The 27113-nt window shown below is 42.7% G+C and overlaps 1 protein-coding gene across 1 annotated transcript in view; it reads right to left on the reverse strand.

The window, feature by feature from the left end:
- Positions 1-25672, reverse strand: part of LOC146347972 (calcium-activated chloride channel regulator 2-like) — a 37257-nt gene extending 11585 nt beyond the window's left edge. The window contains exons 1-8 of the mRNA XM_084848218.1: positions 25466-25672; positions 18167-18304; positions 9621-9771; positions 7685-7793; positions 7328-7496; positions 5044-5271; positions 4480-4707; positions 1154-1331 (exon numbers count right to left, since the gene is read on the reverse strand). Of these exons, the coding sequence (XP_084704344.1) occupies positions 1154-1331; positions 4480-4707; positions 5044-5271; positions 7328-7496; positions 7685-7793; positions 9621-9771; positions 18167-18304; positions 25466-25669 (1405 nt within the window). The 5' untranslated portion in view covers positions 25670-25672. The remainder of the gene's footprint in view (positions 1-1153; positions 1332-4479; positions 4708-5043; positions 5272-7327; positions 7497-7684; positions 7794-9620; positions 9772-18166; positions 18305-25465) is intronic.
- Positions 25673-27113: the final 1441 nt, after the last annotated feature.

A 27113-nucleotide genomic window follows, 5' to 3' on the forward strand; every position in this document is an offset into this window, starting at 1 on the left:
CTTTAACCATGATGTTCGTCTTCTTCCTATTGATCTTTTTCCTTCCATTTTCCCTTGTATAACGATTTGGAATATAGCATATTTTTTGTGTTGGATAATATGACCAAGGTATTGTAAATTTCTTCTTTTGATGGTCTTTACCAATTCTGTTTGTTTACTCTTTGTCAATTAGATGCTGTATTTTGAGGCGTTTCAATTTCACACAAACTGCTTTTGCCTTTTCATTTTAATTTACTAACCAAGGAAATTACAAGCTGATAAGAAAAATAGATGAGCTGGCTTAATATATCATTTTAAATTTAAAATATTAAAATATAATTTCCCCCCTCAAAATGGAAGTTGCAATTTTGTCCCCAGTTTTGCTATTTTACATTTCAGAAATGCACAACTTTCACATTCTGGTTCTGTGCTTTTTCTTCTAAATGTCAAATGTAAACATCACCATAGAAATAGATCCTGCCCCCTCCTCCTGCAAGGAATCCTTGTGATACAAATAAGCATCAGCTCAGTCATATAAACAAACTAGTTATATGAACATGTGAAGCTTGCTTACAGCACAATATAATCCTATGCATGTCTACTCAGAAGCCCCACTGAGTTCAATGGGACTTACTTCCAGGTAAGTATGTGTAGCCTTACAGTCAGATTACGGGTCCAGCTAGTCCATGGGTCAACAACATGCGGCCCATGGGCTGCTGAAATTTGCAGTGGCAAAAAATCTTGGTTGTTTGCCACCAAATTTCGGTGGCATGTTATGAAGTGGTAAAAAGTTCCAAGTTTATGTTATTTTGGGGGGCCACCACCAGCACAGAATGCAGTGGCGGCAAGAGAGCAGCCCACGAGGGGTATCTGGGGGGTTGAAAGTGGCTCCCAGACCCCCAAAGTTGCTCACCCCTGATGCAATCCATTATGTTCCACTGGCGATGGTTGTCCAAGGTCTCAGATACAATCTTTACCAGCTCTAGTATCAAAGATCCTCTTAACTGGAGATGCCAAAGACAATATCTGGACAGCAGGCAAACCAGACACTCAGCCAGCAAACGATGAACCTTCCCTGTTCATGTTATCAAACAATTTTGGCTAACGATTTGATTGCCTAGACCACTTTGTGCACAACTACTAGAAAGAGAGTTCAATAAAACCAACACTCTACCTGTCAATCTTCCCAGTTTTTCCAGTTCTTTGGAGGCGGATTGTCCCAGAGCAATGGTATGAATCATTAGGCCAATGCTGATGACATCAGAGAAACACTTGCTTAATGTGCCATCTCCTCCACTGGTCAGTAATATGATTTCAGAGCCAGAAGCATTTCCATCATGGTTTTTAATTACCTGCAAGCAAATAATTCAGTATTAAAAGCATACTCAGTAAATTATCTTGGCAAAAAAAATGTCACAAGTTAAGAAGGTCAAGTTAAGTAGCTTGGGGGTGCTTCTGGACCTGGCATTGCTCTTGGAGGATCAGGTGGTTGTAGTGTCCAAGACTGCCTCTGCCCAGCTTTGGCTGCATCCCTTCCTGGAGAAGGTGGATCTGGCCACAATGATCCATGCCTTAATCACCTCCAGTTTAGATTACTGCAATGCCTTCTATTTGGGACTGCCCCTGAAGACTGTTTGGAAACTGCAGCTAGTGCAAAATGTGGCAACCAGATTGCTTTCTGGTCTGTGCTTCATATAACTAACTACACTTGCTCCCAATTTGTTTCTGGGCCCAATTCAAGCTGCTGGTTCTTATCTATAAAGCCCTAAAAAAGTTGGGGGCCAGGATATCTGAAAGACCACCTCCTCTCATACGAACCTGCCTGTAATTCATAATCTTCTTTAAAGACCCTATTACGTGTCCCACCACCCAGTGAGGTTAGGTTAGTGGGGGCACAGGACAGGGCCTTTTCTGTGGCAGCATCCTCATTATGGAATTCCCTCCCTAAGGAAGCCCCCAGCTTTGCCTAGCTTTAGCTGGGCCATAAAGACTGTTTTGTTTAGGTTTGTTTTTGATGGGTTTAAAATTGTTTTATCCTACTCTCTGGATTTATTAAAGATGCATTGCCCTTTAATTTGTTTCTAATTTGATTGTCTTTGAAGTTGTATATTCCCTTGGGGGCCCTTTGGGGCAGAAAAGCGATTCATAAATATTTAAATAAATAAATATCGTAAATGAAAAGCATTACCTCTTTTCTGGACTTATTTTTTAAATTGTAAGGGTTTTATGGAATTACTGTATCTCACAAATGTTGTGAGCTGCTTTGGGCATGTTTGTTTATTTTTAGGGAAGCAAATCTAAAAATAAATACATAAATACAAATACATTTCTTTGGCTACTTCAATCCGCTAACACAGAGGTGGGCAACACACAGCCCATGAGCCACATATGGCCCCAGTGGCCTTTTTTGTGGTCCCCATTGCCCCACCACCAAAACATACGAATCAAGTATATTTTATCCCAATATGGTGATGTGCAAGCTCTCCTCACAAAGCCAGAGATGTTGTACAACCGTCAACAAGGACACCTTCAGGTCAGTTCTTCCCGAAAGTTTTGCATAGTGAATACATGGAAGCATACCAAAGGGTACAGTCATTGTCACATTATTGCGTATTCAAAAGAGGCCCTGACTCTCTCTCTCTCTCTCTCACACACACACACACACACACACACACACACCATCCTCAAAGTATCCATTTGCTTGGGGATCAAAGGTGCATGTGACAGTACAATAAAATACTCAAACAAGTGAACAAATAAGTGGTGTCTGCAGGATTGCCTTAATTATGTGCTGTTGCCCATGTGCGTCACTACAGTGAAATATTCTCCCTCTCTCTAGTCAAGAACTCCATTTTCTTTTTGCGTCTTAGCTGTCTGTAAGTTTCCATTTCGCAAAGCTGAAGCTGCACGTAGTGGTAAGCTACCTACGTGTGTGTTATCTTGTGATGTCTCTAGCCCCAAGGTCAGAGCAAGGCCCGGTTAATTGGACTGAATGATCTTAGCTATGCCCCTGTGACAACCCTCACCTCCCTTTATGTGCCTGAGAAAACGATGGGATCACCTTAGAGCTGCCAGGAACTTGCGCTTATTTATTTATTTAAAATATTTCTTGGCCGCCTTTCAGGGCAGAAGCCCTCCCAAGGCAGCTTACAACAATAAAATACATAAAAACAGTTAAAATATTAAAAATGCTAAAAACATAAAAACAATAAAAGCCAACGATAAAAACAACAATTACAACCAACAATAAAACCAACAATTATGTTAACAGCAGCAACAATAGCAGTCATATCAATAGAAGGCCAAGGTAAAATAATACGTTTTCAAGGCCTTCTTAAAAGTCTGCAATGACGGAGCATGGCGGACCTCTGATGGAAGCTTGTTCCAAAGGTGTGGGGCCACTGCAGAGAAAGCCCTCTCATGTGTGTTCACCCACCTGACTGCTCTCACAGGTGGGCAAATGAGGAGGGCCTCTCTTTCTGATCTTAAAGTGCAGACAGGCTGATATGGGTGTAGGCAGTCCTTCAAGTAACTTGGTCCCAAACCGTTTAAGGCTTTAACCAAGGGGGTATTGGTTGCCCATTATTTTTGTCTTCTATTTGGCTTTGCTTTGGATTCCCAAGTATTTCTGTCTGGGCCCTGTCCTATTTGAAGACCCATGCCTAAGTATGTATAGACAGCTTTAGGTAGCTTTGTTATTTTTTCCTTGAAGATTTGTTTCCAAACACACTCTGATTTTTGTGTGCCTTTTATTTCCCTTTCCCAACAAACTTACTATCTCTCACAGTTGGTTGTCTGTGTACTTCATTCTAAATTGCCTCAGTGCTAAACCCAGAGTCTTCCTCTTGGTTAATGCTACTGTTTAGGATTTCAGGCCTAAGCCTTAGAAATAGAGGTGCCAGTTTGGCACCCCTATTTCCTAAGCCTTCGGGGTGTCCTGTAAGGTCTGGGATCCCCTGGCTCAGACTGAGGTGGATGTAAGGGGTGGTGGCAGCCTACCTTGCTGGGATGGTGTTCAACCATCCGAGCAACCTTTTGTCCCTGCCTACACTGCTGGAGTTAAGGCAACCCCCTTCCTCCCTTCTCATACACACACACACGCGCGATTCATTAGGTACTAGATTCCCACATATGCAGTGTCAGAGATCACACAGAAGGGATTGCATAAGAGTCATCTGATTGTTGTAGGTATAGTACTCTCTTCCTCCCTATTGCCTGTGGCACTCCCCTACTGCTATCTGTCTTACCAGGAGTCATGCATCATTTTTCTCATTTTTAGAATGCAGCATCTCTCACGAACATCTGCACTGGATGATACAACTGGGGGGTCTTTGTCCATATCTCTCTTCCGAATGCCACATTCTGCCCTCTGCTTTCACTCACGTAAGCACAAACACACAACTGAGCAATTTCTTGACCAGTTAAGTCATATGGCACACCCAATATGTTCCTACAACAAGCTGAGATATGGCAAAAGAAGCAAGAATAAACAGCCCTCACCTCCAAGGCCAGCTGTAATCCAGTGCACACATCTGCATCTTTACCAGATGAAGCAACTGGCAAGTCTGAAACAAGCTGCTTCCGTACATCGGCATTGATTATTTGACGGATCCGAGATCTGACTTCCCCTACATTACTGAAAGTGACAATCCCAACATAGGAATTCTCTTCCACAATTTGCAGTAGATATGCTTCTGCTGCCTGACGCATCCGGTTGAGCCGATTGTTCTATATAAGATAAATATCATTTGTTCATTTCGCAATTAAGAGTAATATGATAATTTCACATGCTTCTGTAGAGTAATGTTAGGCAGAATACCCTACTTGGTCAAGAGTTCTGTAGAACATGGAAGTCTGCATATGATAATCCAAAAGGGAAGACTGAGGGGGAAACGATACCACACCTATTGTTATGTTTATTATTCTCTGACATTTATATGGCGTCAATTATCTATAATAAACTATATAATCTGTTGTTTTTTAAAGCATGGTTTAATCGGAAAGTGAACGCCATTAAACTTTTACAACAGATATCCATTTTCGCACCAAAAAGTAAGACTTTACCTCATTCATGCTACTGGAAAAATCCAAGACTAAACAGATCACTCTGTCTGTCGTTTGTAACAGCGAAAAGGTGGGAGGCAAAGGGGAGTTGCTGCTGTTCAGAGGGGTACTGAATTTAAAGTCATCAGAGCTCCTGATTACATCCCATGTGCTCTTATAGCTACATATTCTGTTCTGGGGACTGGGAGCTTCAGTATTATGGTTGCTTGCATCACAGAATTCAAAGACCTAAAAGCAGGAGACAATGAAAAGGGATGTTGCAACACACTGCAGCACTGTAATGATTATTCCCAGAATGTGCGCTTGATCACTTCTTATCAAGAGGTTCCATAGCTCAGGGCCGAACAATCATGCACACACATATCGTCCACTCCTCCAGACATCATTGTAGGCTATACCACTGTAAGCTATAGTGGCTGTGAATCTGGAGTACCCTGAGCTGATAAACAGCCCTTCCCTTTAGCAATACACACACTGGGATGGATCCAGGCTTAGTCATGCTAAGAGCAGTCCCACTGAAATCAATGAGACTTAAGTTAGTCATGACTTGGAATCAGGGTTTCATTTGTACTGGGGCTCAGCCATGGAAGATGAGGAATAGGAACAGATGATTTTTCTTGGAAATTTGCTGCCTGCTCCCCTGTGTGGGGGCTAAAAAAGAAGGGGAAAGCTCTCCATTGGTGTCAATGGAGCTCCCCACCCCACCCCGCTTTTAGCCTCTGCACAGGCAGGATGAATTTAAGAGGAGAAAGTGGCTGGGTGGGAAGTTTAAACCTCCAACATCCATGTGTGCTGGTCTTGATCCAGATCGGGGCCCTGTGAACTTACTTGAAGGTAAAATAGGAAGTTAAAATCATCTGCATGCTACACATGAATGTAGCATGTTTCAGCCCTATGGAGATCCCACATACATTGGGGATTAGAAGGAAAGATCTCCAGATCAGATGGTGGTGTTTGCAGAGAGACTTGAACCCGGGTCATTTTTTTCTAGAAATTAAACACTGTGAATAGATTATGTTCAAGATACCACCAGGGAGACATAAGCCCTCTTTCCTACATATGCCCTTTGTTCAGTAAGTCACTGACGTTAATTAAAGGCATCCCTTTTGGCAACACTCATCACTTCTTATTGCCCAAATGCATGAGAATGAAAAAAGATTATGACTGGGACACAATAATAAATACAAACTGTATTTTCTGAAGCTCATGTCTGTTTGGTGGGGGGAAATTCTCCCAATGCAAATACCAGCTTCAGAGGAGGGAAATCTTCTTGTCTGCTGTGATTCTGTTAATTATCAGCTCCCTGAGCTGGTACAATTTGTGGGGGGGTGGGGGGGGTCAAGCCTGTGCGTTAAGTGCAAAGATGCATGCAACATTGCGCATGTAGTTTGGCGTTTAGTCAGCCTTTTGTTCTGAATAAAGTAATCCCAGAAAAGTAATCTTGCTGATAAGGTGCATGCCTAGTAATAAACCTGGCCATATGAAACAGCCTGGATGTTTAAGGTCTTCCTCTGATGTCTCTCTCCAGGTACCTCCAGCCTTCAGGGAGGAGATGAGTGCTTGCTGGAGAGGGAGACTTCTCAGAGGTAGCATCCCATTTACCAAATACCCTCTCCAAGGTTACGTATTATGCACCAAGTGAAGACCTTATATTTTGCCTGAGCCTACCGATTCATACTAGATTTGTTTTATTTTGCTCCTGCTGTTTAATCTGCCGCTGGTTTCCTGCTTCGTTCTGTTCCATTTAAAATTGTTTTTATCTGTTGCTGAATGGGCTGCTTTTATCTGTCATTTTATCCTTTGGGGCTGTTTCTATTTTGTTTTATGACATCTGATCATTACAATCTGATGGTTTATCATGCTGTGAGCCATTTTGAAAGGTGACTGAAAAGCAGGCTATAAACACAAACATACAATGAATTTCAGTAGACAAAACAGGAAAATAATTAGCATTTTTAAAAAACCAAACAGCACCTTTTGGGGATTGATTTGTATTCTGTGATCACCAACTAGTGCTGACAAAGAATCTCTTTAAGGAGGGAGTATGGATTGATGGATCAAAACGACAGCTACCTCTGCCCCTTAAATCAATATTATCATGCTCCCTGGATAGTATCAAACAGCTGGGTTGGCAGTTAGAAGGACTAGGCTGCTCCCTTCATGGGTGTCAAATTTGCTCCACTTCCCAACTTCATATACTGAAACAAAAGTTTATGCATTTCATAATTCAAAAAGAAGCCGCAATTATGGGAAAGTTGTAAACAATCTCTTTAATTCTACTTACAGAAGATAAGCTTTGCATGTACATTATGGAAGATGATGCATTTTGATTCTTGTCATGCATAAAAACACATCCCTCCTTTAAAAGCCCTGTCCCTTGGTCGATGACACAGTTGCCCTGGGTGCAGGATTCTTTTTCACAGACATACATTCCAGTAAGTTCAGACGAACACCTAGAAATGTACATAGGGCAATCACAACTTGAACAGATCAGGCTAGCAAAGAATCTGCAAGATTATTAGTGTGTGTGTGGGGGGGAAATGAATGTTTAAAACATGTATAGATACTCCAAACAGACAATACTTATTCTGGGGAAAAGCTTATCTGTCGTACACACACAAAAATTGTACTCAAATGTTACCTTGTGGCTTTAACCTGATTTTGTCCTGATAAGTAAAAAGGCTTTTCACTATCATACTCATCAAATACTCCCCACTGAAGATGGGCCCACTCATGGACAAAAAGTCTACCTGTATAAAGCACAAAAATGACATTAAATTCACATTTGGGTGTAGCTCTTTAACTTAGTCCAAAGGAGATCAGTTAATGTTACTAAGGGTCTGCTTAGTGTATTAAGGAAACAGCAAGAGGGGAAGGCACTTATGTATCACAAAACAGAAGAGAAGATATTCTCAGGAGCCTGAGCATTTTAAAACAGAGGACGCACTGGAAAGATTTTCTGTGATGTACTTAGAGAAAGATAAACAGCCCCTGAGGAAGGAAAGTCCTTTCCAAAATACATTGGGCATAATAAAAAGTTATTTCAGGCACCTGAGAATATCTTCTCTTCTGTTTTGGTGCCTAGAGTATTAGGATAATTAACTGTGTGTGATTTGGACCTAAAAGGCATGAGTACAAGGCTCTATGTTGGCACCCAACACTGTAAGCACAATACATGGCCTTGATTATATCCTTTGCATGATTATTCATAAGTAAATCCCACTGAGTTCATCAGGACTTACTGCGAGCAAGTAAGTGTCTGTAGGATTGCAACCTTAGGGTTAAATCCAATATCACGCTAACAGGCATCTGCTAGTATGACAGGACTTTCCCTCTTTCTTCCCCTTGCAGCCTTCCACACTGCCCCAAAATCTGTTCCAGAGGGTTTTCTAGCCCTCACGAACAGATTTTGAGGGTGCATAAGGGGCGGGAAAATTACCCCCTTCCCAGTACTGCTGACAGAGTTGCTTCTGTCAGTAGAACAACACCATTGGATACAACCCATAGTTCCTCACCTGTAAAACAGAAACAATGACTGCATATCTTGGGGGGTGGTGTGTGAAAGAGAATAAACAGTTGTTATAGTTACAGTTACAGTTGCAATACTAAGCTTGTTTACTTAGAAGTATCACTAAAAGAAAACTAACCAAAAAAAGAAAACAAACCAACAGAAAGACCTGCAGTTGGTGGCTCTGGAACATGGCTAGCTACACCTCTCCTGGTTCATTGTGTGAGGACAAGGTAATATTATTATTATTTACAGAATGTTTATCTTGCTCTTCAGTCAAAAGAGTGGCTTACATACAATCGGTAAAAACAAGTCAGTCCCTGCCCACAGGTTTTCATGTCCAACATACATGACACAAAAGAAAAAGGGATGGGGAGGGAAGAAGAAAAAGCAAACCCAGGAACCAGTTCTTAAAACTGAATAGTAGTAGTTGTAACACCCAGCTGGAAGCAGTTCAGGGAGAAAAGAAGCCTGATAGAGCTGGTCTTTCAGCAGAGCTGGTGGCATTGCCCTCCTTCGTATCTCTTCTCCCTTTGCTGCAGCCTCATGAATATTTAGGGATAATCTGAGACTAATGGCAGTATGGTGCTATAAATTGTGTTTCCCCACCTACAGTGTAGAAAGGTCAAACAAAATTTCAGTTCACACAGGACTGAATGTCGCAAGTAGTTATATTGGGTATTAGCAAGAAAAATGATAAAATCTCTTATGCAATTGAACAAGAAGACTAAATATCAATTCAAAGTTGAGGCTATTGGGTGACAAAGTCAACAACCTGTATTTTATTTCTATTTTTAAAAAAAAATTAGAAGAATTGTTCCCCTTGTTTAGATACTAAATGTTATCTAAAGATAGATTAAGCTTACTGGCATATATAGGATGTAATATAAAAGATATAGAACTTTATACTGTGGTGAACTTTTAATGAAACAGTAAAAGAGGCATACACATACCTATACGCTTCTGTTACTAACTGTACTCTTTGTTGATTCTGATGAAAACAGGTATGAAATAAAATGTACTTTTACAAAAAACAAATGACAAAAAGAAGATAAACATTCAGAATTACCACGTGATCCATAGATTCCAACTGAACTGTCATTTACTAGGAAGTCAGGGGTGAAATGGATATATTTCCCCTTTTCTCCACACCCTCTATACTGTAATGTATATGGATCATGTCCATGTTTCCAGTAAGGAGGAGCAACAATGACATCTGCCTAAAAGCAAAGAAAAATCTTGTGAACTAGTTGTAAATCAGTACATTTATTAAATAATGAAAAAAGGACATTGCAGTCCTACCATGACTACTGTGTAATATACAGATTTCATAATAATATTTTATTCCACCAGGCTTGATAAACGGGGCTGTTGGTAATTACAGTAAGTACATTTTTAATGCAATAGTACCAATCTGAACCTTCTTTATTCACCCTATATCTAAAGGAAAAGGAAAATACTCAGACAGTGCAATCCAATGCGTATCTACTCAGAAGGAATTCCCACTGAGTTCAATGGGGCTTACTGCCAGGTAAGTGCGCATAGGATTGTAGCCTTAACAGATACTTCTTGCTTATTAATTCGTAAGAATAGCAGCAAAACAGAACAACTGAAGCTGTAATGTATGAAGTGGCTCATATGTGCACCATGGGTATGGGTATAATGCAACTAGTATCTTTAGTTGCTGCATTATGGATTTTATGGACCCACAACAAAAAAAGTAAACTACTCTCCATACTTGTGTGTGCGCGCACATGTGTGCTAATATGTACTAAGGGCCAAACTACACATGACATTATTAACATGGTTTGCCCATGAGTGCAAGATTTTTCTTTTACATGGCCAGAACATGGGGAGGGGGGAACCATGGGGTGGAGGTGGGATAGGGGATTTAATCCTTTGCCCCCTCTGCAGCTCTGAACCAGATTGGGGTGCCACCCCTGCTACTTGCATGGGGAAAGCTCCCATTCATTCCACTGGGAGCTTTTTCCCCAAGAAAACAGCAGGCCCAGCAGGCCTGACCTAGACAGTGTCTGCAGCCCCATTCCTCTCACACAATAGTCCCAATCAGGCTCAGAGCCCCCCCCCCCCCCCCGCTGGCTTTCTGAAAGAAAAGCTCTGCACTCAAGGGCAAACCACGTGAACAATGTCACATGTAGATTGGCCCGAGGAAGATCTTTAGGTAGTGTGATAAGTAATGGATGAAGTGGATCTAAGACTTGCTTGCTATGCTAGCAAATGAATACACAGGTTGGGGTGTATTGATGTCTGCGGCTGTCACAAACTGGGACATTACACTGCATTGCAGAGATGTGACTCCAGTGTTTCAAGAGGACTGGAATAATCTTGTTAAATTGGGGTTCATCTACTTAAAAAAATTAAACAGCATTCAGCCCAAGACTGGGTTCAGATGTTCACAGCCAGCGAAGAAGCCATAGAGGCCTGCCCCCATGCGTGTCACGCGTACAACTGCCATTTGTATTACTCCCCACGCTACAGCACGGGTTGGTTGTCCAAACCCAGTGTGTGGTACAGGAGAGTGGCGTACCCATCCTACAACCCACAATGTGCAGTAGAGGTTTAGGGTGGGTACAACACTCCCCCCCACACACACACTGCATGCCGGGTTTGGATGACATGCCATAACGCAAATGGCGGTCGCGCGTAAGGGCAGGGGAAAGCAGCCATGATGGCTTCTTACCCCGCTGTGGTCATCTGAACATGGCCCAAATCCTACTAACAGTGCACTGAAGGATATCAGCACTTAATACCATGGTCAGCAAACTACTTTATTGGAGGTAGATGGAAGGAAGAGGGGGCAGGGGGACAGAAAGCAAAGTTTCTTTCCCATCCCCACCCTGGGCCAACAAGTCTCCTGGCCATAGTAGCCTATGAATCCCCCACCCATTTACATGTGTCCCTATCCTGCCTTATCCCTACATTCAGTCAACTTCTCTACTTTATTCTTACTTTTTATTGTACAATGAAATGCTGCAATATAACCCAGACAACACCAGCATCACATAACCCCAAGTTAAAAGGGAAAACAAACATTAAATTGTTACACATCATATCGCACTGTAATCATTTACTCATTATAAAATCAGCACAGATATATGCACATAATTCAGAGGCGTTAAATAAGCTCTTAAAGTGTTCACCAGATTAGTTATTAATAGGCTCTACATTGCCAAGAACGAGTTCTTCAATGAAATGCCAATTTTTGCATGATATAAACTTCCCACACTTTTAAGAGCCATGGCTTTTGTATGCATTGCCTAGGGTAACTCCCAATTTAATCTTAATTTTGCTGAATTAGGATTCTGAGATTGTTGTTTTTCTATGCAGGTTCATTTGTTTAGGAGAGGAAAATTATTGATGATTTTAAAGTTACTTTTGCCCATTACTGTTGGTCATTTGCTGCAAGGGTACAAGGACTCCCAACTTAATTTTTAAAATTATTATAGAAGATTTATTTTGTATTCCTCCCCCCGCCCAGTTATTTTAATAAGCTTTATAAAAGAAAGGTTTTAAGGGTGACAGTCTGAAGATTACTTATAGAGAACAATCCTGTATTTCTTATATGGGATAGCCCAACAGGGTGGAGTCACGTGCAGCACAGTTACACCTTTCCTATACTCCTCTGGACTCAGCCATACCCCCACTGACAGCACAACATTAGATCAGCCCCATGTAGCAATGACAGAGCATACAACATGCTGTACCTCAGCACTCCGTCATAGTACACCACCATGAGTATTTAAATGCCTCATAAGAAGTCTACAACTCAGAAGATTGTTGTTGTTCAGTCGTGTCCGACTCTTCGTGACCCCATGGACCATAGCACGCCAGGCCTTCCTGTCCTCCACTCTCTCCCGGAGTGTGCTCAAGTTCATCTTCATTGCATCGGTGATGCTATCTAGCCATCTCATCCTCTGCTGTCCCCTTCTCCTTTTGCCTTCAGTCTTTCCCAGCATCAGGGTCTTTTCCAGGGAGTTTTCTCTTCGCATTAGGTGGCCAAAATATTGGAGCTTCAGCTTCAGTATCTGTCCTTCCAATGAGCACTCTGGGTTGATTTCCTTTAGGATGGACTGATTGGACCTCCTTGCAGTACAGGGGACTCGGAAGAGTCTTCTCCAGCACCACAGTTCGAAAGCATCAATTCTTCGGCGCTCAGCCTTCCTTAGAGTCCAGCTCTCACAGCCATACATTACTACTGGGAAAACCATAACTTTGATTAGACGGACCTTTGTCGGCAAGGTGATGTCTCTGCTTCTGACTATGCTGTCTAGGTTTGCCATAGCTTTCCTCCCAAGGAGCAAGCGTCTTTTAATTTCATGGCTACAGTCACCATCTGCGGTGATCTTGGAGCCCAAGAAAGTAAAATCTGTCACTGCTTCCATTTCTTCCCCTTCTATATGCCAGGAAGTGATGGGGCCAGATGCCATGATCTTCGTTTTTTTAATGTTGAGTTTCAAACCAGCTTTTGCACTCTCCTCTTTCACCCTCAACAAGAGGCTCTTTAGATCCTCTTCGCTTTCTGCCATTAGGGTGGTATCGTCTGCATATCGGAGGTTGTTGATAATTCTCCCAGCAATCTTAATTCCGACCTGTGATTCATCCAACCCGGCGTTTCTCATGATGTACTCTGCATATAAGTTAAATAAGCAGGGTGACAATATGCAGCCTTGTCGTACTCCTTTCCCAATTTTGAACCAATCTGTTGTTCCATGTCTGGTTCTTACTGTTGCTTCTTGACCCTCGTACAGGTTTCTCAGGAGACAGGTAAGGTGGTCTGGTACTCCCATCACTTTAAGAATTTGCCACAGTTTGTTGTGATCCACACAATCAAAGGATTTAGCGTAGTCAATGAAGCAGAAATAGACGTTTTTCTGGAATTCTCTTGCTTTCTCCATGATCCAGCGAACGTTGGCGATTTGATCTCTAGTTCCTCTGCCTCTTCGAAACCCCGCTTGTACTTCCGGTAGTTCTCGGTTCGCATACTGCTGAAGCCTAGCTTGTAGGATTTTGAGCATCACCTTGCTGGCATGTGAAATGAGCGCAATTGTGCGGTAGTTTGAACACTCTTTGGCGTTGCCCTTCTTTGGAATTGGAATGTAAACTGACCTTTTCCAGTCTTGTGGCCACTGTTGAGTGTTCCAGATTTGTTGGCATATTGAGTGCAGCACTTTAACAGCATCATCTTTTAGGATTTTAAATAGCTCAGCTGGAATGCTGTCATCTCCGCTAGCTTTGTTGTTACTAATGCTTCCTAAGGCCCACTTGACTTCACTCTCGAGGATGTCCGGCACAAGTTCAGTGACCGCACTATCATGGCTATCAGGGACATTCAGATCTTTCCTGTATAGTTCTTCTGTGTATTCTTGCCACCTCTTCTTAATCTCATCTGCTTCTGTTAGGTCCCTGCCTTCTTTGTCCTTTATCATGCCCGTCTTTGCACAAAACGTTCCCTTTGGATTTCCAATTTTCTTGAAGAGATCTCTAGTCTTTCCCATTCTGTTGTTTTCCTCGATTTCCTTACATTGTTCATTTAAGAAGGCCTTCTTGTCTCTCCTTGCTATTCTCTGCAACTCTGCATTCAGTTGGATATATCTTCCCCTTTCTCCCTTGCTTTTCGCTTCCCTTCTTTCCTCAGCTATTTGTAAAGCCTCATCAGACAGCCACTTTGCTTTCTTGCATTTCTTTTTCTTTAGGATGGATTGAGTTGCTGCCTCCTGAACAATGTTACGGACCTCCGTCCATAGTTCCTCAGGCACTCTGTCTATCAGGTCTAATCCCTGAAATCTATTCATCACCTCCACTGTATATTCATCAGGGATATGATTTAGGTCATACCTGAATGGTTTAGTGGTTTTCCCTACGTTCTTCAATTTAAGCTGAAATTTTGCAACAAGAAGCTCATGATCTGAGCCACAGTCAGCTCCAGGTCTTGTTTTTACTGACTGTATAGAGCTTCTCCATCTTTGGCTGCAAAGGACATAATCAATCTGATTTCGATATTGACCATCTGGTGATGTCCATGTGTAGAGTCGCCTCTTGTGCTGTTGGAAAAGAGTGTTTGCTATGATCAGCGTGTTCTCTTGGCAAAACTCTATTAGCTTTTGTCCTGCTTCATTTTGTACACCAAGGCCATGCTTGCCTGTTATCCTGGTGATTTCTTGATTTCCTACTTTAGCATTCCAATCCCCTATGATGAAGAGGACATCTTTTTTTGGTGTTAGTTCTAGAAGGTGTTGTAGGTCTTCATAGAACCCATCAACCTCAGCTTCTTCGGCATCAGTGGTTGGGGCATAGACTTGAATTACTGTGATGTTGAATGGATTGCCTTGGATTCGTACTGAGATCGTTCTATCGTTTTTAAGATTGAACCCCAGTACTGCTTTTCCCACCCTTTTGTTGACTATGAGTGCTACTCCATTTCTTCTAAGGGATTCTTGCCCACAGGAGTAGACACGATGGTCACCTGAATTAAATTTGCCCATGCCTGTCCATTTTAGTTCGCTGATTCCCAAGATGTCGATGTTCAATCTTGCCATCTCATGTTTGACCACCTCCAGCTTACCTTGATTCATTGATCTGACATTCCAGGTTCCTAAACAATATTGTTCTTTACAGCATCGGATTTTCTTTTCGCCACCAGACACATCCACAGCTGAGTGTCCTTTCGGCTTCGGCCCAGCCGCTTCACTCTGGTGCTACTTGGAAATACCCTCTGCTCTTCCCCAGTAGTATATTGGACACCTTCCGACCTGAGGGGCTCACCTTCCGGCGTCATATCTTTTAGCCTTGTGATACGTTCCATGGGGTTTTCTTGGCAAGAATACTGGAGTGGGTTGCCATTTCCTTCTCCAGTGGACCACATTTTGTCAGAACTCTTTGCCATGACCTGTCCATCTTGGGTGGCCCTGCACGGCATAGCTTATGGCTTCACTGAGTTACGCAAGCCCCTTCGCCACAACAAGGCAGTGATCCATGAATGGGAACTTAGATGATAGAGACCATCCAACTGTGAGTCCTGCAGAGAGATGAGAAGGCCCAGGAAAAAAACAGAAAATTCAGGGGGGGAAATGGGGTTTTCCCCCAAGGACCGTTTTTGTCCCCTGCCTCCCTGCCATTTGAAAAATTGAACAGCTTTGGCTTATGAAATATTTTCTTTTCAAATTTAAGACAAAGCATTTATATATTATTACCCAGCCTTTACTCCCTTCAAAATGATTTCTAAAAACTATTTAAGAAGAACACTTTTATAGAAAGAAATTTATAATGTCTGGAAATAATGAAGGCATGGGGAAAATATGTTTTAATCCCCTCTGTAAGATTCCCAGCATAGTTAGTTTTTTCATTCCTTATTAAAATTATTTATCTAAAGTATATTTTACTGATAGACATTTATGCTCAGTTTCCCAACATCTGAGTAGAGTCACCATTATGCACTCTTGACAGTAAATGTGCATTCTTGACAGGGTTTTGTTCTATAGAATCCTGTTTCTGACGCTGTAGCAGTCATTTCATGTAATTCTAATCAGTTCAGACAATAATTACAAATTTAATAACTGAGCTTACTTTTAAAAGTTTTAAAATAAAATGATTTTTTTTATGAGCAAGTCATACACTGTATTGGTCCCAGGAGTGCAGCCAAGTCATTTATAGTGTTAGAGGGGCCTAGAGATCCATAATGCTTACTTAAGTTCATTATTGGTGCAATTCCCATGCTGGTAAGCCTCTGAGCATGTGCAAATGAGTCAAAAGGCCAATTAACAGCCTTCTCAGTGCATTCCTTACTAATGAGTAGAAAGCCTTATCAAGCACTCTGCCTGGGAAGTGAAGTTTGTTTACAGGTGGCTGTGCTTGAGAACCAAACACTTCTAGCCTATGCTGGGAATGAACACTAGGGGTGCTTGCTAATGTCGTGCTGCCTCACTGCTGGCATGTGTTCTATAAAACCCATTTGACCCAATGGCTTGGGATTCAGAGAAGCTGTCTGATCCAACCATTGGGTACGCCTGTGTGCTGTAAGTTACCCAATAAAGTCTCCTTGTAAGTAAACCTTTGAACCTGATCTATCACTATCTCGGCACCTCTAACCTAAGAGTTCAACGCCCACTGCAGGGGTGACACATACATAAAATAACTTTAGGAACAGAAAGGCAGCTTTATGCTCCTAAAGCAGCCCTCCCCAACCTGATGCCCTCTGGATGTTTTGGACTACAGTGCCCAGCATTCCTAACCATGGGCCATGCTGCTTGAGGCTGATGGGAGCAGAATCCAAAATATCTGGAGGGTATCAGGTTGGGGAAGGCTGTCTTAAAGAAACATAGTGACTTTAGATCTGTAAAGTGTGCTAAAAAAAAGAAGAAAAAGCATTGCTTATTTTTCAGTTTTTCCAAAATTTCCAATTTTTCCGAAACCCCCCAGAAAAAAATATTTTTTTCCCCATGGCCTCAAAATTTCTGGAAATTTTACACTTCTAGTCCTGCAAGACCAGGCCCCGGTTGCTCTGCCTGGCTCTGTTCCACCTGGCCTGGGGGCACGGGACCCCAACTGACTCCAGTTACAAAGGCTGTTCCTGCTGCCGAAGATGCCTACAGAACATCAGGGCAGGGCCTTGTTTAGGCTTGGTGGCTGGGGTAAGCTTTAGCTGAGATTAATTACTTTTATTCCCATTGGAATTGTTTTGTATTTCACTTTTGTTAGTAGTAGATTGTTTAATTTTGGTGTATACTTACTGTGAGAACTTTAGCCTATTTGTATGATTATTTAAATGTTATGATTTGTAATTGTTAGTTATCTGAACATGTTGGTCTATTTTATGCATTTTTCTCAATGGTGCTGTAAGCCACTTTGAGCATAGTTTTGCGCGGGAAAAGCGGCATAAAATTAAATGATGGTGGTGGTGATGGGATGTGTGGCATGGGGCACAGCTCTATAGCCTCAGGGCACATACTCAAGAGCTCACAACGGAAATACTATAGGGAAAGGGCACTTCGCACAAAACAGCCTTTCTCCAGAACACACATGAGAACCTGAGCTCATTACTAACACTTTTCCTGGAATCCTTACGGCACCTTTCTTCAACCTGGTACCCTACAGGCAAGTTGGACTATAGTTTATTCATTCATTTTTTTTTATTTATTTATTACATGTCTATATGGCCCCATAGCCAAAGCGCTCTGGGAGGTTTACAAAGATTTAAAACATTTAAAATACAGTATACAGAGTTCCCATCATCCCCAGACAACACAGCGGTACCTCGCCTTGGGGCTTCACACAACAAACACGCAACATCCATGCCCACTCCACTCTAACAACTGGATGTGTCAGGGCAGATACCCCTCATAGTTAAGCAAAGAAAGAGCCAACTATGCTACAAAGTATAAAGTGTAACTGCTTTCACTGTCTTCCCCCACCTCTTTGCTATATGAATATTGTATCTTGCTTCAACTGTAATTCTCTGACTAGAGTCTGCTTCCAGGGTCATTGTTTCCTGAAACTGAGTTCAAGAAGATCTCCATTTACAAGTACCAAATAAAGTAAAGCTTTTTAACCAAACAATTGGAAAACTGAGATATATATTATTGCACAAATTGGCTTTACCTTTGTGTACTGCTCTTGCTTTGGCCTCGCATAAGTGTTTGCTTTCCATGTTGCAGGTATTAAGATTTTGATACTCCCAAAATAGACTCTTCCTTGTGTAGCATTGAATAAATAAAAGGAAGCCTCAGTCATCATTTCCTAATAAGAGAATGTAATAACAGGAAAGTGTCTTAACAAGGATCACTAGCTCATGCAAATATGAGTGTGAGATTATAAATTATTCCATAACCAGCCAGTCAGACTGGAATGATGTCTCAGAGGAAAAAGAAAAAGATCTCAGATCTAGTGAATCTAGAAATCCCTCTTTCAAATTTCATCCCCATGAACTCAGGAGGTGGGTAGCCTTGGGTAAGCTACTATAGGGCTGGTTCGTATGCAATAAGACAGATTTATTCAGAATTCTGGCTTATCAGAAACAAACAAGTATGCTGGTACAGGCTGCCCAATCGCTCCTGCTTCACTTCTCCTGCCACTGGGAACGCCCAAACAAACCAGCAAATCCCCATAATGTTTGTTTAGCATTATGTCCAAACATCCCTGGCTTGTTGCTCTCCTAACAAGGTGGAATCATAAGCCAGGGTTTGTTCAAAACCCTGGTTTATGGTTGTTTTCCTGGGCTGAAAAGGAGTGCATCCACCACCTTAAATTCAAGCCCCAGCAGCATTTTGTAGAGTTTTGTGAGGCAGGAAGATGACCACCCGCAATATTTCAGCAACGGTGGAGGAGATCCTTACATGCCCGGCCTATCCATTTGCCACCCTTCACATCTCCACGCTTGGACCAGAGGTCATAAATAGACAGAAAAATTATGTTCTGGAAATGTTGCTCAGAAGTTAATTGAGATGTATCTGTTTCTAGGAAATTTCTCTCAGGAAAGAAACCCCAAAGTAGGATGTAAGTAGATTGTAAGGCACTTTGTTCCCAGCCGCAAATCAGACTTTATTTATTTTGGCTAAAATGTTTATTAGCCACTCTTCAGTCAAAGTTTTCAGAGTACCTTACAGAATCAAGCAATTAAAACACAAGCATAACATAATACACAATAAAAGGTCACAGCAGCACAGCATAAAATACCAACGTAGGAACAATACTGCCGTAAAACACCTAAAAGACTTGGGTAAATAGCAAGATTTTCACTTGGAGCAGTAAGGAAATCAAGGAGGGTGACAGGTAAACCATCATGAGGAGGGAATTTCAAAGGTAAGGTGCCAGCACCACCAACTTCCTGTGTTTCAGATCACATGTGATCATTCTTCAGGAGTGCCTATCTCTGTCATATACATTAGTTCTATACATCAAGCGGCTGAGCACTGACCCCTTGCTACACTGAAATCTGAAGTGGAAACCCAGTGAAGTGATTAGATACAAACCATGGCTACTTGGAAGTAAATCTAATTGATTGCAATAGGGCAGGAGTGCAGAACTTCTTTCAGACTGAGGGCTGGATTCCATTTTGGATCAAACTCTGGGGGCTGCATTCTAGTGGTGAGTGGGGTCAACCCCCCCCAAATCCCAGCTTACTGTATCTTAAAACTCTTACTGCCAGCAACTACAGCTTAGATGAGGCATTTCGACCCTTTAGAATGGGGAAAACTGCACAAAAGCTGGGAATCCACCAAATGATGGATGGCTGGGGAAAGAAGGTGAGGTCAGGAGAAATGGCCAGAGGGCCAGACTGAGACCCCTGGCCCCCAGGCCTGACTATCTGCGTCCATCCAATAAGGCTTACTTCTAAGTAAGAGTACTTAGGATCAAAATCTATGGCTACAACCCTAAGCATGCTTGCCAGAGAGTAAGGGGTTCATCATATGAGGCTGAAATCCTACATCCTTACCAGGGCTTTCTGCTTCTGGATTCCTTGCCGGATTAAGCCTGGCTCCTTTACATGGGCAGACAAGTGCTTCGAACTGAGGACTTCCTTTCTCCAGAAGTTCTTTATGTTTCATTTTACAGCCACTAGATGGTGCAGTGATTATAACACCTTATAACATCTTCCATTGGTAACCCTCCCATGTTTTCTCATGGTTTCTTCCGGCTTTTTTCTTTCCACAAAAAATCCATTAAGAAGGGCTTAAAAGGTATTGTGTACAGAACGGCACATTTTAACTGATAGCACTAAGAGGCACTAAGATAGCACTATGAGTGTACATAGAATTGCAGCTATGTAATGCAAGCCCAAGCATATTTACTAAGAAGAAAGCCCCTCTGAGTTCAGTGTGACTTAGGATGCGTCCACACAGAGGGTACTCTGTGTGGACGCATCCTAAGTCACACTGAACTCAGAGGGGCTTTCTTCTTAGTAAATATGCTTGGGCTTGCATTACATAGCTGCAATTCTATGTACACTCATTTGGGAGTAAGCCCCGTTGAATGCCATGGGATGTTCTTTGGAGTAAACATACATAAGATTGGGCTGAAAGTCATGCTGGAAGCATTTGAACTGAGGGCCGCTTCAGATAGCCAAAATCTTATAGCCCAAAGCAAAGGATGTCACATGTCATGATTGTACATGCCTGCAGGTGCCTCTACCTTTCTAAGCCCAGCAGTGGGAGCCAGTGGTGTAAGAACCTTAAGGGCATTTCCATCCTACAGAACTCATTTAAACCCTGGAAAATTATAGTTCTGAGAAGGGAAGACAAAGAAGTTGTGAGACAAGGGAAGACCAATAAGGATTCTTTGGGACAAGTTGTGACAAAGTGGTATAAAACTGTTATAAATTTGTAGGGTGGATATAACCTAAGAGGGAGGGAGGGAGAGAACAAAAGAAACGATAATAAACAGCTGCAGGCCTGGTGAAAGCAAGAGAAATGCGAATAAAGTTTTGCCCAGAATGGCTCAGGTGTAACACATTCCTGAAACCCTTTCATGCTTATGAAACCATTGCTCATCATGATGTATGGTAACTAAAGAGAGACAAAAGGTGCTGTCTTCCTCCTCCAAACTGTGTACACATTTTGCCACTGAGTGCAACAGGATAAGGACTATCCTACCAGTTTCATATTACCACTTTCAAGAGGAGAACTTTTGCACACTGCACAGGCAGTCTTAGCAAAGTCTGATTCAATACATAAACTGCACAAAGCTTGCCTGGGCAATTACAATTGCTTTCATAAGTTTCACAACAGCAGACATGGGCTTAAGTAGCCACAATTGGCTTCTTGTTCCTGCAGGTTCAACATGTATACATTTAAACCTAGGAATTTCTAGGCCACTCCTTAAACATCTTAATATCAATGTTCAAGCACCACAGTACCAATATAGTGCATCTATTCTGCTATAAAACCCACAGGGATTTTCAAACCAAGCAGGTCCTTATTGTGTATTATTTGTATTAATTCCTAATTATTATTTCATCAAGGGGGACGGGCTTACTGTCAGGATTGTGTCTACTCTTGCAGCCAGGAAACACAAATTCTGTTCCCACAATAAAGACAATAAATTCTAGAAACTGAGGTACAGTGCAATCCTATACATCTTTGTTCCAAAGCAATACAGTAAGGCTCAGATGCTTCATAAGGCAATACAGGACCAGGACAACATGGAGCATCCTTGCTGGTCCCAGGCACTCCATCCTCCCAATCTGGATTTGGGACTGAAAGACCTAGGAAAAGTGTGGGTGAGGGTAAGTTCTAAGCAAGCACAATTTGTGACATTGCACAATATCATGACTGATCACAGGGCACATCAGATAAAGCATCAGCCTTAGCTTCCAATTTCCTGGCTTTGTGGAGTTTGGACCAACGTGAGATAGCCTTATCATCTGGTCTTTCAAACCGGCAGGTTTTTTGATGATTGAATTACTTAATATGTGTGTTTAGGGTTGCAGCTATGCAATACAGTTATATGCATGTTTATTCAAAAGTAAGTCACACTCTGTTCAGGGGGACTATTTCCAGGTAAGTACGCAGAGGATTGTAGCATTAATCCCCCTCACACACAGGCATACACACATAGTCCTTGCCACATTTACTTGGATAGTTAGCATGCCCTGACAGACAGCAATGACAGAGGAGATCCCCATCAAAACAGTGCTTCTCAGCTTGGAGATGGGGTTCCCATACCGCAGCCTTCCTCACCTTGATAGCCTCCAGATGTATTGGGCTGCAACTCCCATCATTCCCAGTTAGCATGGCCATTGGCAGGGGCATTGATAGCCACTTAAAAGATTTGGGGCTCAGGCCCATGGGACACAAATCTGCATATGCTAATTAATATCTATATATGCAATTTTCAAAATAATTACTATTTTATTATTTAAATTTCACGAGAGCCAAAGCCAGCCAATTCATTTCTCATCCAAATCATCTCAAATAAAATAAATTCTTCAATTATTTTGCACCATGACTCAGATCATTCCAAACCAATGGACAAGTTTTTTTCTAAGCTTAATTGACACACAGGGGGAAGATTTGGGGGAGTGGAGTGTTGCAGCATGTTGGAAGCGGAGGGTTAACCCTTCCCTGTCTAGCTGCAATCCCCCTTGAAACCTGTCTCCTGCATGGCAATCAAGCTGAGAAAAATACCCTCCATTGCCACCAATGGACATTCAGGGCTCTCTCGAATAGATCTGGGGCTGACCCGATTCACTGGCCAAGGGGGCTGGGAACAATGGCAATGACAGTCCAGCACATCTGGAGGGAACCAAGTTGGGGGAGGCTGCAACATGGGATATGTGGACGGTAGCTCTGAACTTCTCTTGGCAATAGCCATATCAGCAACCAAGGATAAGTTTCCCCATGTCTTCACTGAAAAGGAAGAACAGGGTTACAAGTCCCTGCCTGTCTGGGATCCAGCCACTTACTTAAGGGCAGAGGAGAAAAAGAAGTACAAAGAGATGGGATGTAGGAGCCAGGAGGAGGAAGTGGCACAGAAAATTGTGGCACCTGGTTGAATATGTGACAGGAGACAACATGTGGGATGTAGAGCTGTTGAGTAGATTTACCACATGGGATTTCTAGCCTAGATCCAGAAGATCTGGTAAATTCAGAAAGAGGTGAAATTTCATAATGTTTTGGAACCACTGCAGTGAAGTGTGTAATGGGCTAGGAGAAATGGGGTAGAACTGAAAACTATAAAGGTCACACGAGTTCTGCTACTACCTGACCACTAGAAGCAGAGGCAAGATCCAGGTCTACAACAAAGAATACAAACGTACTTTCAGATTTCAATCCACAACCATGGGGGAGGGAATGGCATCAGGATCAGATTTACAATTGAAAAATAAATTAGATTTCTAATTTCCAGATTTAGGGTTGCCACTCAGTTTTGGCAGCTATTTTGGCAAGCAGAAGTTCACCAGTGCGCAGCAAGCAGCATTTCTTGTTGAATATTTGCCAGCCAAGAAGACAGAAGTCACAGGAGCCCTTTGCCAGGATAAGAAGCTGGCAATCCTGCCTGAATTCCAGAATCCACCCTATGTGGGTGCCTGGCTAAGCCAAACCACATTTGTTTACTGTGTATTATTTGGCAAGATGGGCTGAGGTAAAAGTAGAGTTTGCAGTAAAGCATCCCTGACAGCTTTTATTAAAATATATCTAGATATATTTTATGAAATATAAACATATTTAAAATATTTAAAACTGTTAGTTAATTTGGTGTTGAAAAAGATGAGGCTACATGACAACAAATGTTTTATTGTTGCTGTTGAAATGGGGGGGGGGACTTTTCAGCAAAAACAGTAAGAAATGTTAACATTGGTTTCTCCAGTAAGAGGTCTGGGAAATCTCAGATTCTGCAGCCTTACTAAAGCTAACGTGGCTTGACCCAAGCATGTAGTTATTACTTATTATATAGCGCTGTCAATATGCATAGCGCTTAGAGCACTGTTTCTCAAACCGTGGGTCTCCATGCATTTTTCAGGCAGGGCTCAGTCGACCCACCCATTACCTCCAGCAGAAGGGAAGGGTGAAAGGAACTGGCAGTGTGGGGTATAGGTTACATGTTAGGTAGAAGAAATGACAGGAAATGAGTAAGAATACTTTGAGAGGCATGTGGGATGGGGAGGAAAACAATATAATTTTTTTTTAAAGTACTCTCTACTTAAAAACACTGCATCAGCATATTCTGCCTGAAATGGGGAGGCAGAGTCATGATGCCACCAGACCCAATGACTCTACTTAACCTGAGCTGAATTATGGAACTCTGCCACAAGGAAATCACTGTGGCAAAGAACTTAGCAATTTCCAATATACGAACATAAGAATGTAAAAAGAGCCCTGCTGGATCAGACCAAGGGTCCATCTAGTCCAGTATTCTGTTCACACAGTCGCCAACCAGCTGCCCATGGGAAAGCCACAAGCAGGGCATGAGTGCAACAGCACCCTCCCACCCATGTTCCCCAGCAACTGCGCTACATAGACATACTGCCTCTGTTACTGGAGACAGCACAGAGCCATCAGGACTAGTAGCCACTGAAAGCCTTCTCCTCCAGGAATTATAATTGTAATTGCCAGCTGAGAAAGCCAAACTCCACCCCCATCACTTGCCATTTTGTGACTGGCTCCACCCCTGCACTACCATTTTGCAACTTGTGGGCCTCCATCATTTTCTGCTCTATCAAGGAGACCTTGAAGGTAGAAAGTTTGAGAATCCCCCCTGCTTTAGGGAGTACAAGGGAACAGGTCCCTGCTCTAAAATTTGACACTGGGAAAACAGTGGGAATGAACTATTACTGGGATAAGCCCTGTGTACGACCGTATCATTTATGCATATGCATATAACATACACGCATGTATACAATTTAGAGGCCACCCTACAGCTAAAATTCCCCAGGCGGCTTGAAACAAACAAAAATATTACAATAAAACAAAATGCAATCAATACACCACCGTGATAAGATCACAAGTCACTATAAAACAGAGAAGAAATGTTGAAATTATTCTAAAACGTAGGGCGGAGGAATACAATCCACACTGGACAGCCATCTGTCAGGGATGCTCTGGCTTGGATTCCTGCGTTGAGCAGGGGGTTGGACTCGATGGTCTTGTAGGCCCCTTCCAACCCTACTATTCTAGGATTCTATATAATGTAACAAGAGATGCTTGCATTCGCAACAGAGCAGGGCTGGATGTGCCGGATCTCAGCTGATCTCAGAAGGTAAGTGGGGTCAGCTCTGGTTAGGACTTGGATGGGAGACTGCTTGGGAATCGGGCTTCCTGCATGGAGCAGGGCGTTGGACTCCAATGGCCTTGTAAGCCCCTTCCAACCCTATGATTCTATAAGCCTCTTTTAGGAAAAGGAACGTTTTGCTGGCAGAAAAAGGAAAGCCGTTCTCCCGCTGGCTGTCGTGTCTCTTCTTACCGTAATGCTGGAGATGATTTTCTGATTGGCAGGAACGGAGGGGTTAATGGCCACCAGCAGCCCGTGGTAAGCATTGCCCTGGAGCGTCACGGCGGCGCCCCCTACGAGCAGCTGGAGGAACGCGAGGCCCAGACTCAAGGGCAACCGCCTGCGGGCGGGGGCGGCTGAGGCAACAGCCTCGGCGGCTTTTCTCTTTCTGCTCATGTCGCCCATGCCGCCGCCTCGGAGGACTGCTGAGCGCTCGCTTTCACCTTGCAGCCGCCGCCCGCCAGTGTCCAACAGGTTTTGTTCGGGTACATGCAACACGCGGGAGGAAGAGCAGGCGGCGGTTGCTGATGTTTTTAATTGCAAAACGAGGCGGGTCGTATTAAGAAATGTTTTTAAAGCGTTCTTAACGCCTGTTTCTCTTGGCAGATTGGAACTATCATCCTCCCTCTCTCTCTCTTTGCTATTGTCTCCCGGGCCAGGATGTTTTCGGAGGAGAGAAACACTTTCTTAGGGAGCAATCCTATGCATGTTTAGGCAGAAAAAAGAAGTCCTACAGCTCTCATGCCTGGCTGGAGAATGCTGGGAGTTGTAAGACTTTCTGTCTGTCTAAACATGCATAAGATTGCACCCTTATTTATGTTTTTAACTCCCAGCGCTCATCCTTTCCTAAAATATCAGTGGGAGCCAGGCGGCCCCTGGCTCATCCTTTGCACTTCCTTGGGAAAATTCTTGCAAAGGCATAAAATAGAGGAAACCAACTCTGCACAGGTAATCGACGAGAGAGCATGTTTGTTGGTGTATACTCAGAAGTGAGCCCCATAAAATTTAATGCAACTTTTCCGCAGGTAAATGTATACAAGATTGCTGTCTAGAGCACACGTTTGTTTTTATTTAATTGCATTTTTATACTGCCCAATGTGGCCGCTGTGGCTTAGTGGTTAAGACGCTGAACTGCAGACCGGAAGGTCAGCAGGACAGGAGTTTGAGACCCGAGTGCGGCGCGACAGAGTGAGCTCCCCTCTTCAGTCCCAGCTTCTGCCAACCTAGCAGTTCGAAAGCAAGAAATTGCAAGTAGATAAATAGGTACCGCCTCGGCGGGAAAGGTAACAGCGTTCCGTGCACCTCGGTGTTCAGTCATGCCGGCCACATGACCACGGAAGCATCTTCGGACAGCGCTGGCTCTTCGGCTTACGAATGGAGATGAGCACCACCCCCTAGAATCGGACACGACTGGTTGGGGACACCTTTACCTTTACTGCCCAATAGCCAAGCTGTCTGGGGGGTTTGCGGAACAAAATTTAATTTCATAACATACAATAATATAATACAATATAAAAACCGTAAGTTTAAAACAATAAAACCAAAGGAAAAAAACAACAACTCAGAGTAAATGCCAGCAGCAATGCAAAGTTCTAAAAATGCACAATTTTAAAACTGAAGGACTAAAAAGCTGGGGAAAATAAAAAGTTCTTCACCTGGCACTGAAAAGAGCACAAAAGAGACATCAGGTGAGCCTGGGAAAGGCATTCCACAACTAAAGTGCCACCACTAATCTTAGGGTTCAATAGAGATGAGAGGAGACACTTCTAGAATGATAGTCCTAAGATGCTTCATGGTGAAGGGGTCATAGTGCTAACAGGAGGCGTTATGCAGATATTCT

This window comes from Heloderma suspectum, chromosome 4 (genome assembly GCF_057233095.1).
Source record: "Heloderma suspectum isolate Gila_16-S chromosome 4, 16-S_ref, whole genome shotgun sequence".
Lineage (NCBI taxonomy): Eukaryota > Metazoa > Chordata > Lepidosauria > Squamata > Helodermatidae > Heloderma > Heloderma suspectum.